Source organism: Polypterus senegalus, chromosome 1 (assembly GCF_016835505.1).
Source record: "Polypterus senegalus isolate Bchr_013 chromosome 1, ASM1683550v1, whole genome shotgun sequence".
NCBI classification, from domain to species: Eukaryota; Metazoa; Chordata; class Cladistia; order Polypteriformes; family Polypteridae; genus Polypterus; species Polypterus senegalus.
Genome location: NC_053154.1, coordinates 229,776,548 through 229,791,280, shown reverse-complemented (window position 1 = coordinate 229,791,280; position 14,733 = coordinate 229,776,548). Strand labels below are relative to the sequence as shown.

Here is a 14,733-nt window from a genome sequence, read left to right as displayed (position 1 = left end):
AACAACTTTGTTGCTTTTATTGTTAGTGTAAATGCACACATCCTCTCTTGAACTGCAACTTTAGTGCATTGTTGAGAATTGCAACCTTAAAAGCAATGAAGCCCGGAAATTCAAACTCTTGGCAGAGTCACTCTACTACTCTGAAGTAAAAAGGTATAGAAAGAGGCTCCAGACAAACAGCTATCCAAAGTCTACATTCAGGAGAATGAGAAGGAGTAGAGGAATCAGGTGAAGAACTTCATTTCTTAAAACAAAGAGAATTGTCTGCACCTTAACATCAGTATAACCAAAGTACTGGTTATTGATTTTCAATGCATAAAAGAGATTCTATGTCTGGTAAATATTCAGAAAGTGGAGGTGATGCACTGCAACAACAGCCTGGACTGGTCTCAAAACACAGAGGAACTAAATAAGAAAGTGCAGAGTAGACATTTCGTTCTTTGAGAGGGTGCTCCTTTAATGTGGGTATGTGACATTCTTTGTAGGTTTTACAATTCTGTGATGACCAGTGTAATTTTCTATGATGGGGTGTGCTGGAGTGGTAACATGACTTCAAGAGAGGCCAACTAAATCAACCACATAATTAAAAAGGCAGGCTAATTTATAGGACACACTCAACTACCTGGAGGTGGTAGCTGAGGAGAGAATGAAGACAAAACTGAATGCTATTATGAACAACATTCATCATCCTCTCTCTGACACACCATTGAGTACTTTCAGCCAATTAATTATTCACCATATACGCTATTGGAGCTCCTTGGCACCAACAGTAATACCCCTTTATAATGCCTCACTTTTAAGGTTCTTTTTATCTTTAGTTATTTCTTTCTTTGTAGTGTTTCTGTTGTGTATTTGGGGGTTATTATATTATTTTATATTATAGTTGAGCTTTTGTAAAAACCTACATTTCTCCCTTGGACAAATAAAGTGAATTCTGCCTTTATCCTACTGTCCTACGCATGGCTCTTGTCAGGTGTCCCAGTGAACTCCTCATACGCTTAACACTAGAATTACCAGAGCCTAAGAAAAAACTCGTAGGTCCGCCCCACCTTAAATCGCTTCTTAAAACCGTTCTCATCTCTCCACCAGCGTCTTTTGTTAATCTAAATGTGCTGATAAAAGAAAAGCTGCAAGTAGCTGGCTATTCTTTCCCCCCAACGACTTAGAACGTGCACAAACTTCTCCTAGCTCATGCCTTGATTGATTATCTGGGAGTGAAGTGGAGTTTTAGAGTAGAGATAATAGATCATTATTTGTAATACTGTGCACGCATTGCACGTGTATTCCGTTTCTACAGTAATCCGTGTAAACACACTTTTAAAACAGAAATGTTTTTCATATTGTAGTAGTAAATGACAAAATGTAAGTATAAACTATATAATGTATGAAGCCTGAAGTCCAAATATCAAACACTTTCACAAAAGGTACAAATATAACAAAACAAGTATACTTTTATTCAAAAATATAACTGCAGAAAAAAGCCCCTTTAGCATGCCACATTGACACATACGTACTACAGCTGCCACAGTAGCGTAATGGTATCACCCACTGACTAGTATTCAAAAGGTCATGAATTCGATCCCGCACGATTCAGGTTGATTCAAGTAAACTGCTCTTATTCTTACTATTTTAGAATAAAAACATAAATTTGATTTCAGTGTGTAACAGCCGGTGTAATTTATGATACGTGTGACCGCATTCTCGTACCAATGCTTGCGAACTGAAGTGCCTGATCTTGCCAGTTGTACTCCAGGACATGCAGAGGACAGAATAGCACAGAGCAGTAAGTTCAGCGCTATATGCAATCAGACAGACAGAGAAGGCACTAGATATATAAATAAACAGGGAAGGCACTGTATAATAGATATATAAAAAACAGCTAAGGGGATAGATATATAGATAGGTAGGAAGGAAAGGCACTATATGATGGCAGACAGGGAAGCTCCTATATAATAATAAAATTACTGTTATTACTATATAGATAGACAGGGAGTTCAGGCAGGCAGAATGGCGAAGGTTAAAAATAAATACATTTTTTCTCCAGCGGGGAATCAAACTCTGATCTCTTGAAGTACAAGTCTGCTGCGCTCTAAGTGACAAAATCTTACTAGTACGCCATGGAAGCTGTTGTAAAAGTCTTGAACCTTTTATGAAAGTGTTTATTTTCTCTTTGGCTGTAAGGCTTCACACATTTTATTGTTTATGTCTACATTTTGTAACATTTATTACTAAAATATGAAAAAGCTTCTGTTTTACCATTGTGTTTACACAGATTACTGTAGAAACGGAACACACATGAAATGCGTGTGTTCCAAATAACAATCTATTATTTCCACTCTAAAACTCCACTTCACTCCCAGATAATTGAGGCATGAGCTCGGAGAAGTTCGTGCACGTTCTGAGTCGGTGGGGGATGGAATAGCCGGCTGCTTGCAGTTTGTTTTTATCGGCACATTTACAGGACAAAGGAGGCTGGCGGAGAGGTGAGAACGGTTTTAAGAAGCGATTTAAGGTGGGACGGATCTACGAGTTTTTTCGTAGGCTCTGGTAATTCTATTGTTAAGTTCTGAAGCAATAGGTTAGTGACAAAGAAGGTAAGACTTTAAATTAGGAGGACACAAGCAATATATGTGTACAAAACTGGTAAATTTGGTAATTGTGAAGTGCTAGTATAGGCAAGATACTTTTTTAAATTAATGGAAAATGCTTATATTGAAGAATACTATTAGGCAAATGCATCTATAATATGCTTGTGAAGAAATAACTTCGACTTAAAGAATAATTTTAGTATTTTTCAAGTTTGCAAAACCTGGTGGAAAGTCAGATAATCTAAAATGAGCCAAATCACTACAGATGGACCTGGAGAGAATTCAGACTTAAACAAATTTGTGGTCAATTAAATATACAAAAAATAAATGCAAAGCCATGCAGAAAGGAAATAAAAATGTTAAATTTGAACACACAAAATGATTTTTAAAACTTGAAAGTACACCTTATGTGAAGGAAATGGAAGCCATAGTCTACTAATTACTATACACATCCATAGAGTGTACCAAAGCAATAGAAATGAACAACTCGATTTTAGGACATACAGCCCAATTTATGGAATACACATGAAGATCTCCCTACACCTTTACCACAAAATCCCACAGCCATGCACACACCTCTTGCAACACCTCAGGCTTCATCCCTTCCAAACATAACTTTTGTCTTTCCTTTTTTCACCTTTAGGCATGTCACCTCTAAACTAGCCTTCCATTTCAATATTCCTTCCTGCAATTTGCCTTCAAAAGTACATTATGAGCATACAAGAGCTCTCTTGCCAATCCTTATGAACTTCTCTGGCCATCATCTTTGCAACATGAAAAGCAATGGATTCAGAAGTGTTCCCTAGTGCAGCCTTACACCACAAAACGTTTTCTATCCACATCTGCTTTTTCATACATTTTATCTAGAAAGCAATAATATAAACAAACTTCTTTCACACAATGTCAGGGCCATAAAAGTGAAAAGAAACTAAAAACAAAAATTTTCTGAGTTACTTACATTACACATAATAATTCAAGCGAACTGCTAATTTTACTTTATGATATCTTAACAGATTAAACAACATAAGTTTCTATACCAATAATTACCTGAAGTACTTGAAACTCATTATGGCTAAAGGTATACTTTCAGCATTATACAATTACTTTACCAACCTTTTCTTCTTGGATTCTGTCTTGAATTTGCTTAGATGCAGCTTCATGAGCCCTGAACAGATTAATGGTACTTGCTTGCTCAGGATCTAAAATATTTCCATCTTCATCTCTTACAACCAAATCCAAGTCAAGATATCTTTATTTAAACAAATAAAAAAATGCAAGATATTGACATATACCACATAATAATGTCTGTTACTTTATTCAATTCCACTATCAAATACTAGCTGTCCCCTGTGAATACTGATGAAAGAGTGCTTTAGTTTCAATTCAGAGATTAATAAATCTTTAAAAAAAAAAAAAAAGTTTAAAGGAAATTCAGTGTTCAAATCTACGTCTTACTAATTTAACACTACTTTAAAAACAACCATTTAATATCAGAAATAAAACACTTACATTTTAAACATTTATATTGTAACAAAAGCAAGTTAAGAAATGCTTAAAAAAATTACACAGCTTCCAGAATTTCAATTTGCACACTTCGAAGTATCCTGCAAATATCAGAAATGTTAGTATATGGAGAATGCCTAACTTGTTGGTGGTTGCCGTGAAAAATCACTCTATTTTGGAACTCAATCACAATAAGATAGGACATTGAAGGAGTCAAGCTAAGTCCAGTAAAAATGTTAATCACAAGGGCTAAACAGAAGACAGTGTACAACCATTCATTCACTGTACAGTGGAACAGTGGAATAATTCGTTCTAAAACTCTGGTCGTAAACCGAGTTGGTCGTGAACCGAAGCAATTTCTCCCATAGGATTGTATGTAAATACAATTAATCCATTCCAGACCGTACGAACTGTATGTAAATATATGTGTAAATATGTAAATATATGTAAAGATTAAGCACAAATATAGTTAATTACACCATAAAATGCACAGTGTAATAGTAAACTAATGTAAAAACATTGAATAACACTGACACAAAACACCCAGGCTCCCTGCTCAGCTACACGAGCAGGCTCTCTCTCTCTCTCTCTCTCTCTCTCTCAGCAGCACGCGCTCACTCGCTTTTTTCTCTCTCTCTCTCTCTCTCTCTCTCTCTCAGAACAGAGAGGAACATTTGAACAAATCCGAACTTTAATTTAAAAACCAACCACAAGCAACCAAAAAAGTAACAGTGCAGGAGATCAAGCTATTAGCCTTACAGCCTGATCGCTGTAAACACTTTTTTTAAAATGAGTTTTAAGCACAGCGGAAAAAAGGAACATTAGAACAAATCCAAAATTTATTTAAAAACCAACCACAAACAACCAAAAAAGTAACAGTGCAGGAGATCACGCTATTAGCCTTATCACTGTATTGTACAGTATAGTAAACAATTTTTTTAAAAATGAGCTTTAAGCACAGGGAAAAAAGAAACATTTGAAAAAAGAGAAAAGTAACATTGCAACAATTCACGGTACGAACTGAAAATTTACTTTTGAAAAATTCGTAATACAAAAACCACCAAGAAAACTAACCTTGCATGAGTCGAGTTCTGGCATGAAGTGAGGAGGAACTGGGAAGAGAGGAGGGAGAGTCTGATGTTTTCTCTCATGTGATTTCTTGGGTTTCTGGTGTTTTTAGCTGTTTAGCTGGGGGGAGCGAAAGCCTCATGCAGCCATTCCAAAAACAAAGTCCTTGTGACCCAACCCTTCGAGTTTGCCCTCCACATTACTGGCAGTCTGGCATTGTGCTGCTTGAAAGTACGAGGGTTCTCAAACTGGTAAATGAGTAAACTGGTAAACAGTTTTTCCACCTCTTCCAGCACTTAAAGCCTCTGCCTGGTTAACGCTGTAACTCCTTTTGCAATAATCAGCTGCTTTAATAGATTCTTTCTGCTTTAGAATAGTCGAAATCGTAGATTTTGACTTCTTGTACTCAGCGGCAAGATCAGTAACACGAACGCTATGCTCAAACTTTTCAATAATTTCTTTCTTTCCTTCAATTTAAATTTTCTTCAAAACTCTCTTCTCACCACTCTTCACTTGCTTAGAAGCCATAGTTAACTGCAAAAGCACACAAAATACTGTAGAGCACAAAAAGAGTGCAGGTAAAGCACGCAAGTCTGACGGAGATCAATGAACAGGGAGTGGCTCTGCTTAAATACAGTAATCGGCGCGTATGAACCAGCCAGGCAGGAACACACGTGCAGGCTCGCACGCTCGCTCTCTCCCTCTCGCAGCAGCAGGCAGGCAGGCACGCTCGCTCTCTCTCGCAGCAGGCAGGCTCTCTAATGCATGGAATGATTTGATTATTTTACAGTAATTTAATATACAGCTTATAACTACTCAAAGTCTGTTTTAATTTTCCCTTTTCCTTCACTTATTACAAAAAGAATTCATACAAAGTCAGAATCTAATTATATCTTAACTGCCAAAAATTCAAAAAAGATAGTAAGCTATCTAAAGTGCATCGTTTGTTGTCAAAGTACCAACCATAAGTTAAAGAAATCTACAATTTTAATACCTTAAAAAAATTCATAGAGTAAATAGCACTAAAGACCACCAATATAAGTGCGTAAGTTCCCTGGGAGAAGAACTCAGTATTTTCAGAAGTTATTCATTCTTAGCTAAGTATCCAGTAAACAAGAACAAGTTTTCCTAATAAAATACAAGCTCAGGAGTCATACTCACTTATTGCCATAATCTATTTTAGAGGTCACTTTCTGCTTGAGCTCTTTCAATTCATCTTGTGGGAGTGTTCCAGAAAGTATTTGTGATCTCCATTCGATCAAGCAGTAAATCATATCCCTGACAGTGCTGAACATATCTCTTTTGTCTCCCTGGGAGAACATGAAAAAAGGAAAATTAACTTCATTCATTTGTTAAGAATGATTATTTCGTGACATCTATCCTAAAACCAATAAAAACGTCAGAGGAATTTCAATAAAGAACTTTGATGACTGTTATATTAAGATATGGGTAGAAGATGGCAAATAATTCACCAGCATGCTCAATTAAAAAAAAACAAAACAAAAGGCAATTTTCAAACCATCTAAGCTTTCTAAATCTTAAACACATTTTCCTTTTATAAAAATTGATGTTAGCCAACACACATTTCTATCTTGTCATTTACCTTGTTTGTACATTGTGTGCTCAACAATTCCATTTTCATAATGGACTAGAGCATGACCTTGTTTCAAATATTCATTTCAACTTTAAAATGAAACTTAATCCGTTGGTAAACATCTAAACATTAAGCTTAACAGAAAAAAACAATCAACTGATTGGTGCAGTTCCAAATAACTTTATATAGATATTTTACTAACGTACCCTTATATTCTTTATTGACTTTGGGGACATTAGAATTAATATGCATTAAGGTACTATAGATGCTGCCATTTAAATTCCGTGTTCTCACTACGAAATTCTCGGTTCTTTTTCTTGATAGAAAATATAAAGGCTTAGTCAACAGCTTATATCATCTCTCAGTGGAGACCAGGCAGTTTAACTGCTAAAGATATAGTGGATATCAGAATGGAAATCTTCCTTTAAAAGTGTCACCTGCATTCCTATTCTAGGTCTAACCTGTCCCCTGAAACCTTTATGAAGTTTCTATTAATTTATACAAAATGAAATTAACACAGAATTAAAAAAAAACAACTTATTAAAGCATGTAATTTCACCAAAGTTTTATGTCAAGTTAATACAATATACAAATTAACAAAAATGCACAATTAAAAACTTTGTGTATTAACTGATGTGTGCATCTTTATCTCACCTCAAATGCAAAAAAACACTTTTCAATAATTTTTAAAATCGATGTATCTCAGTACTGAATTGACAAGGATTAAGTCTGCCCTGGTAACATGCAGCAGAACAAAGGAATCAGTAAAAGGTTCTGTTTTGTCATATGCGACACATTTTCAGCACCCACTAATACAGGTTGAAGTAAGAGTCACTAGTCAAGATAACAGGAACACTTCATTGGTATGTAGAAAGGAATCAAGAGAACTTTTAGATAACCTTCCAAGATATGGAGAATATGCAAAAAAAACTAAACTACCTAGGCCAAGATTCATTAACAATAACCAATTTGCCCTCAAAAAAACACTAAAAAAGCAATCAGAAAACTGAGGAGATCCATCAGCATCTTAAGGTAGGATGTAATCTGTAAATAATTCTCTTTAAAATAAAGCCTTTCTAAAATTTCAGTTACAAAGTAAAATATCTAAGAATTGAAATGATGTTAAGTTGGCTTTGGAAATAATGTATTTAAAATCCATATTAAGGTTTTCTTCTCTACAAAAACATAAAAATGTGTGTTCAGAATGAATTTCAATGAGATAATAAATTAACACATGGTTTATCAAATAACACTGTCATTCTCACTGGCCAACTGTTGTATCACTGTCTGTTGTGTTTTATTTATTTATTTATTTGGTTCCTTCAAGTAGGGTTCGCTATTTCTCAAGGTGTAGATTGGTATCTAAAGGCCCTGTTTGATGGCTTCTGTGGATATTTTTGGTGTTTCCTTTTTTTCTCTCTCTGTTGTTATTAAGATAGGAAAGTTGTTATTTTCTGATTCTTCTGAGACTATACATTGTTCACCCCTCCTGCTAAATGAATCATGGGTTGGAGAGGTCTGTTAATTTTTGACATTCAAGATGACCCACTTAAAGGTTTTCGAATGCTATTTCTTTCCTAGTGTGTATATATATATATATATATAAACAGAGGGAACTCTAGTTTCTGTACTACAGCTTGCCTGAAGAAGGAGCCTGAGCTGCCTCAAAAGCTTGCATATTGTAATCTGTTCAGTTACCCAAAAAATGTGTAATTTTGCTTCACTTCTCATTGCAGATTAACATCATTAAATTCTTACAGGAGCTCATTTCAAGTTCTTACACAATGAGTCAAATTCTAGAATAAAATAAAAAACAGTTTTGCTTTTTCACCAATACCCTTTCAGTAGTCTAGTATTATTAAATTTAATTACTTCTATACAGAAGCAGACATTTTAATATTCATGAAACTCATGAAACCAAGTTTAAGCAGGGTGTAAATATTATTGTAGCAAAATGAATACTTACAACATACAACTCCCGCCATATGGTGGCCCATTCACGAAGTGTTGTAGTGACTTCCTGTACTAGTGGCAGCTCTGTTGGAATGATTGTTTCCTTTGGGCTGAAAATGTTTTTAAAAGAAATATTAACATATGCTATGAATATTCTCATTAAAGTGGTTTTGATATAGCTTAAATAATTCTGAACATTTAAAAAATTGCAAAGCCAGTGGATCCATTTTAACTGAAAGAATTTTACAAAAAGTAGATTGAATGCAATGTCCTGCCTACCTTCCTTAAGCTTGCTGGCTCAGCATCACTAACCTGTTCTATTTTCAGTTCTTCCTCATCTAGTAAATTAGAGCCAGGTCAACTGCTGCATATACAAAGACAAGGGTCTATTGGCCAAATGTCATACTTGCACAATCTGCTACTCATTTTCCTGTTGTAAAAAATGGCTTTCAAATTTTGATTAACTTTGTTTTCTGTGCCTCCCAGGCTGTAGCTGAAAAGTAGATAATGTTTATCAGTAATGTCTTTACTAATAAAAGTTTGGACTTGTACAAATAAAAAAATTGAAATGAGAATTTCAAATTATTATGTATCTTTAAAAATACTTAAAAGTTGCAGAAATGAAAACAAACGTGTGAAAAAATGTTGATTATCACACCAGTTACATATTACGTTACTTAGTATTATCCCTTAATGCAAGACATATTTTTTCACAGTTTTCTTTTAAAGTTCATATAAACTCAGTGAGAAGATTATTAGGAATACTGAGCAAATATGGAGTAGGGCCTCACGGCCACTTTGAACAATGAGGGAGAAGCAGACTGTTCTGACAATCACAGATATCCAAGTAGTGGTCCTGCTAAATTTAATTGTTTGGTGTTTTTTTTTAATGGTATGCTGCAAACAGTTCCCGAATCCCTACTACCCTTGCTTGGGTCCTGTTCTTCATTTAACCACAATCATCTCTAGTAAAGAAAAGTAGGGATGCTCCAATTAGTTATTTAAGACCAACACTGATAACCAATTCCTTGTTACTTGATCGTTCATTTTTGATACAATTTCCAATTTTTTTTCCTTTGGCCCTTTAAAAAAACTTTTTACACTAAAATCCTGCATAACCAGATGCACATAAGTTTTATGTCCTATATTAAAGTTTTAACTTTGCCATTTTTATAATTAAACTACTGCATAAGACAACAGTTGTTAACTGTTTTTTTTATTAACGAAAATTAAATTCTGTAGGCTAATTGTTCAGTGACCATAAAATTATTACATTTCCTTACAATACATACTTTAACTAATAACATACTGTATATACAAAAACATTTACCAATAATATATATGGCACAAAAGAAAACAAAATGCTTCTCATAATTACAAGCTGTCATATTTATTGTTTGCATTTTATGTAATGTACTTATCAGAAATAAAGTTCAATTAAAACATTGGGAGTGTGCTCCCCTAGACTTTCTTGTATACTGAGATAGAGGAAACTTTATCAAATATCATATCACTTTGTTTTTCATCATAACTAATTAATAATATCACAATCATTTATATCTACTTATAATCAAATTTTATATTATAATATTTTCGCACTTAGGGAGGTTAAAAAACGGTGGTGGAATTTTTTCATGATTACATATGAATTACCTAGATTACAGCTGAGGCTCCAAAGTTGATAGGATTCCTTATTTTTGATATAAAGCAGGTGCACAAAATCTCACTGACCTAGGTCAAAGAGTTTTCGTTATCATGTTTACAGACAGACAGACAGACAGACAGACACACAACTTCAAAAATTGTATTTTTGGGCACAGGAAGTTCTAAAACGTCAAGATTCATCAAAATCTTGAGGTTGAATTTTTTCACGATTCCTATACTTTTTCTATACAAGAAAGGAAAAAGTGGCTTTCACCATTTTTCTGGAAAAAAATAATTATATATTCTCACACAATCAATTAACTGATATTGGCAATTAAACTATTTAAATGTAGATATACATGCACTTATAGGTTTTAATAATTTTAAATCATTAATTGTACTGTTGCTGTTAAAATGTACATTTATAAAGGTGTACTTTTTTCTTCAGTGTATCAGCTAGACACTTGTAATTCTTGATGTTCAATTATAAATATGGATTACCATTTTAATTATGTACTGCTTGTTTCTTACCAAAACAAATCTTGTATAACACACAGCAACAAATAATAAACACACTAAAAAATCTTTTAAAAAGCCTATTGTGTACTTAGCAGCAATCTCAAATATGTCTTTATCGTTTCTTTTCCTAATTAGAAATGTATGCCGCTGCACTTAAAACAAGCTTCCTGTCCAAACTCAAATAGGTCTGTTTTCATGTAAAAGACAAAATAAAAAGGTCTGAATTTGTTAAAGTAGTTTTTCCTTGCCGTTAGTCTAATTGCATACAATAACTTCTCTGATTCCTTTTTTTAATTTAGTACTCCATTTTCTTTAGCATAGAGGTTAATTTCCCAATCGCCATTAAACAATCCTATATTCGCTGCTCTTTGTTCACATTCCAGGAGGTTTGCGGAAAAAAGTTAATTACCGCAAGGCTTAGAAAAACAGGGGCTGAAAATATTGGTTTTTATGATCAGCCAATTTACTGATAACCGACTTTTTTAGTGAAAAATAGGCAAATTGGCCGATTTATATCAGCAGACAATTTATCAGAGCATTCCTAAACAAAAGTACATATAAATACTAAAGGTGGTTTTCCATCAGTTTTAATATTTACCATCTTTTATAAGTACTTATTCATAATTAAGCAGATGTTGCCCCTTTCTATATGCAGATAAACTCATTGTACATGTGGCCCATGATCACAAGAGCGAGGTTGGGGGGGCCCACTGGGGGTTCACAGGCCTCCACAATTCAGGAGCTCCGCTAGACAGCCAATTGGATTGCATGTTTTTGTTACTTGGTTTTCTTGACTTTTGATAGATAACTCCTCCCACAATCCTAATCATAACCACAATATAACAGGGCATATCACATACCATCACTGAAGTATGGAGTCTGGAGAACATGGTTTGACTCTATTGAGGTTATAGCTGTTTAATGAATTAACATCATTAACAGTCACCTATTGTGATCATTTTCCATTAATGAACAGAGAGATGACTTCAGGTCAACACTAGTCAGGAGCACAGAAAAAAAATAACAAAAGCATGAAGAACCAGTTCATTCTGCACTTGCAGTGTGTTTAGAAATCTAAATCTGTCACATCAATTGCCTCTGCATTAAAGCTACCAGTTTACTGGTGTAATTGAGTAGCATTATGTGTAATAGTTTTGATACTGAGTGCTTAACATATTATCTAATGCTACAGTACCTAGCTGTCACATGGTTTGCATATTGTGTACTGCATTATGTCCATATAGTCTTCAGGACTTCCAAATGTTGTTAAAGGCTGCCAAAATTAATCGATAAATAAAATGCTCTTAGAGTTGTTGCATAGGGGGACACATTTGTAAATGTCACCAACACATAGGCTCTATGCTTACTAGTTAGTTATTGGTTGAATTGTGGGAACACACCATGGAAGCAAATCTGACAGTAAAAGATTACTTTCAACCACTGGTTAATTTTATTGGCATCTAACATTACCAATTTAGTTAATGCATTATTGCTATCTGCTGTCACTGAAAGATAAAGTTTAGATAAATTCATAAGTGTACGTGATGCATTAATATATTTTGTTTAATATACAGTAATCCCTCCTTGATCGCGGGGGTTGCGTTCCAGAAAAACCACCCCACCCCACCCCCCGTGATAGATAAAATTCCGCAAAGTAGAAACCATATGTTTGTATGGTTATTTTTATATATTTTAAGCCCTTATAAACTCTCCCGCACTGTTTATAAATATTCTCCTCACAGTTATACAGCATAAACCCTTTGTATTTTCTTAGATATTAGGTAAGATTCATTGAAATTATGTATGTAAACACACTGTTTATATACAGTAAAACCTAAATATTATTTTAAAGATATCGAGCGTCTCCGATATCACATATGTTACTGCCATTACAATAAACAGGCCACCAGCAATAAATATGTACAATACAAGAAAAATTGTATACATTAAATGTGTGTACAGTGACACTAAACATCCATACATGTACTAAGTACTGTAAGTAGAAAATTAATTATGGTTACTCACAAACAATGACACGATGACTTGTCCTATAACGATGAGTTTAGTTTTATTGCACAACAAAGGAGAGCGTTACAGCTCTTCTAAAGGAGCCTCTTCAGGCGACTGTGTAGCACCACCGTTGTTCTTCTTCAATCCAAATCCCTAAAGCAGATTCCAACCAGACTACTGCCCTATTACATCCACTTACAACTTGTTTTGCACCCTTGTTAACAGTAGAATTACCAGAGCCTACGAAAAAAACTTGTAGATCCGTCCCACCTTAAATCGCTACTTAAATCCATCCGCACCTCTCCCAGCGTCTTTTGTCTTGATAATATTGAGATTAAGAGCAGCAAGCAGTCGGCTATTCCATCCCCCACCGTCGCAGAACATGCACGAACTTCTCCCTGCTCTTGCCTTGATTGATTATCTGGGCGTGAAGTGGAGTTTTAGAGTGGAAATAGTAGATCCTTATTTGGAGCACACACATTTCATGTGTGTTCCGTTTCTACAGTAATCTGTGTAAACACATTGTTAAAATAGAAACTTTTACATATTTTAGTAATAAATGTTACAAAATATAGCCATAAACTATAGAATATGTGAGGGTTGATTTCCAAACCCTCATTCACAAAAGATTCAAGACTGACACAATAACTTCTGTGGCATAGTGGTAAGATTTGCTGTCGTAGCACATCTACCGTGCCTCCGAGACCCGAGTTTGATTCCCCGTTGGGGAGAGAAACTGTTATTATTTTCTTTTTAACCTCAAATAGACATAAAATTTATAAATCGGTATGCACTGTCAGTTAATGATATCGTTATATTTCCATGTGGGATGCTCCTTTTAAAATATTTTTAACAACTGAGACTGCAATTAACATGAACAAGTGCCCTTATAACTGTTATTTTTAAGATCCATAACACACAGACAGACAGAGCACTGCGTAATAGAGAGACAGACAAACAGGCAGAGAAGTCACTAAATAAACAGAGAAAGTACTGTATAATAGATATATCAAACAGCGAAGGGAATAGTTCTATAGATAGATAGGAAGGAAAGGCATTATATGATAGGTAGACAGGGAAGCTGCTATATAATAATAAAATTACTGTTATTACTATATAGATAGACGGAGTTCATAGTATAATAGACAGACAGAGAAAGCACTACTAAATGAAAAAATAGGCGGGCTGGGGGTTAGAGCGTGATCGTCATTGAGAAAATAAAACTCAAAAAAGGAGGATGCAACATCGTCAAGCTTCTGTTCAAAGACAGCCGCTTCCCCAGGAAAGTACACTGTGTCTGTCAGTGTCAAGTGCCCTTTCAATGTAATAGAAACCACAACATATAGAATATTGTGCGCATTGCAACAGGTGCACACATTGTAATGTAGGAAAGACGGTTATTGTACGCTCTAACCCCCCCAGTCTAAACACCCCCCCCCCTTTTTGCCTGTCTGTTTGCGTGCCTCTTCTGATCTGACAGCGCAAGCTTTACTTAGAGTCAGATCGGGGGGGAGAGGGGGAGGGGTTAGAGCGCGTGAGCTTATTCAGTGCGGCTGGAACAACGCACATGTTGATCTTTTTTTTCTTTCAGTACATGTGCCTTCCCTGTTTATTTAGTGACTTCTCTGCCTGTCTATCTCTCTATTACGCAGTGCTCTGTCTGTCTGTGTGTTATGGATCTTAAAAATAACAGTTATAAGAACACTTGTTCATGTTAATTACAGTCTCAGTTGTTAAAAAATATTTTAAAAGGAGCATCCCACATGAAAATATAACGATCTCATTAGTTGACAGTGCATACCAATTTATAAATTTTATGTCTGTTTGAGGTTAAAAAAAAAAAAAAAACTCTCT

At 34.9% G+C, this 14,733-nt stretch overlaps 1 protein-coding gene across 1 annotated transcript in view; it reads right to left on the bottom strand.

Annotated features, from left to right (window-relative positions):
* The window catches only part of dock1 (dedicator of cytokinesis 1), a 710,521-nt gene that overhangs the window by 650,941 nt on the left and 44,847 nt on the right, over nt 1–14,733 (bottom strand). The window contains exons 6-8 of the mRNA XM_039774569.1: nt 8,720–8,816; nt 6,321–6,469; nt 3,702–3,837 (exon numbers count right to left, since the gene is read on the bottom strand). Of these exons, the coding sequence (XP_039630503.1) occupies nt 3,702–3,837; nt 6,321–6,469; nt 8,720–8,816 (382 nt within the window). The remainder of the gene's footprint in view (nt 1–3,701; nt 3,838–6,320; nt 6,470–8,719; nt 8,817–14,733) is intronic.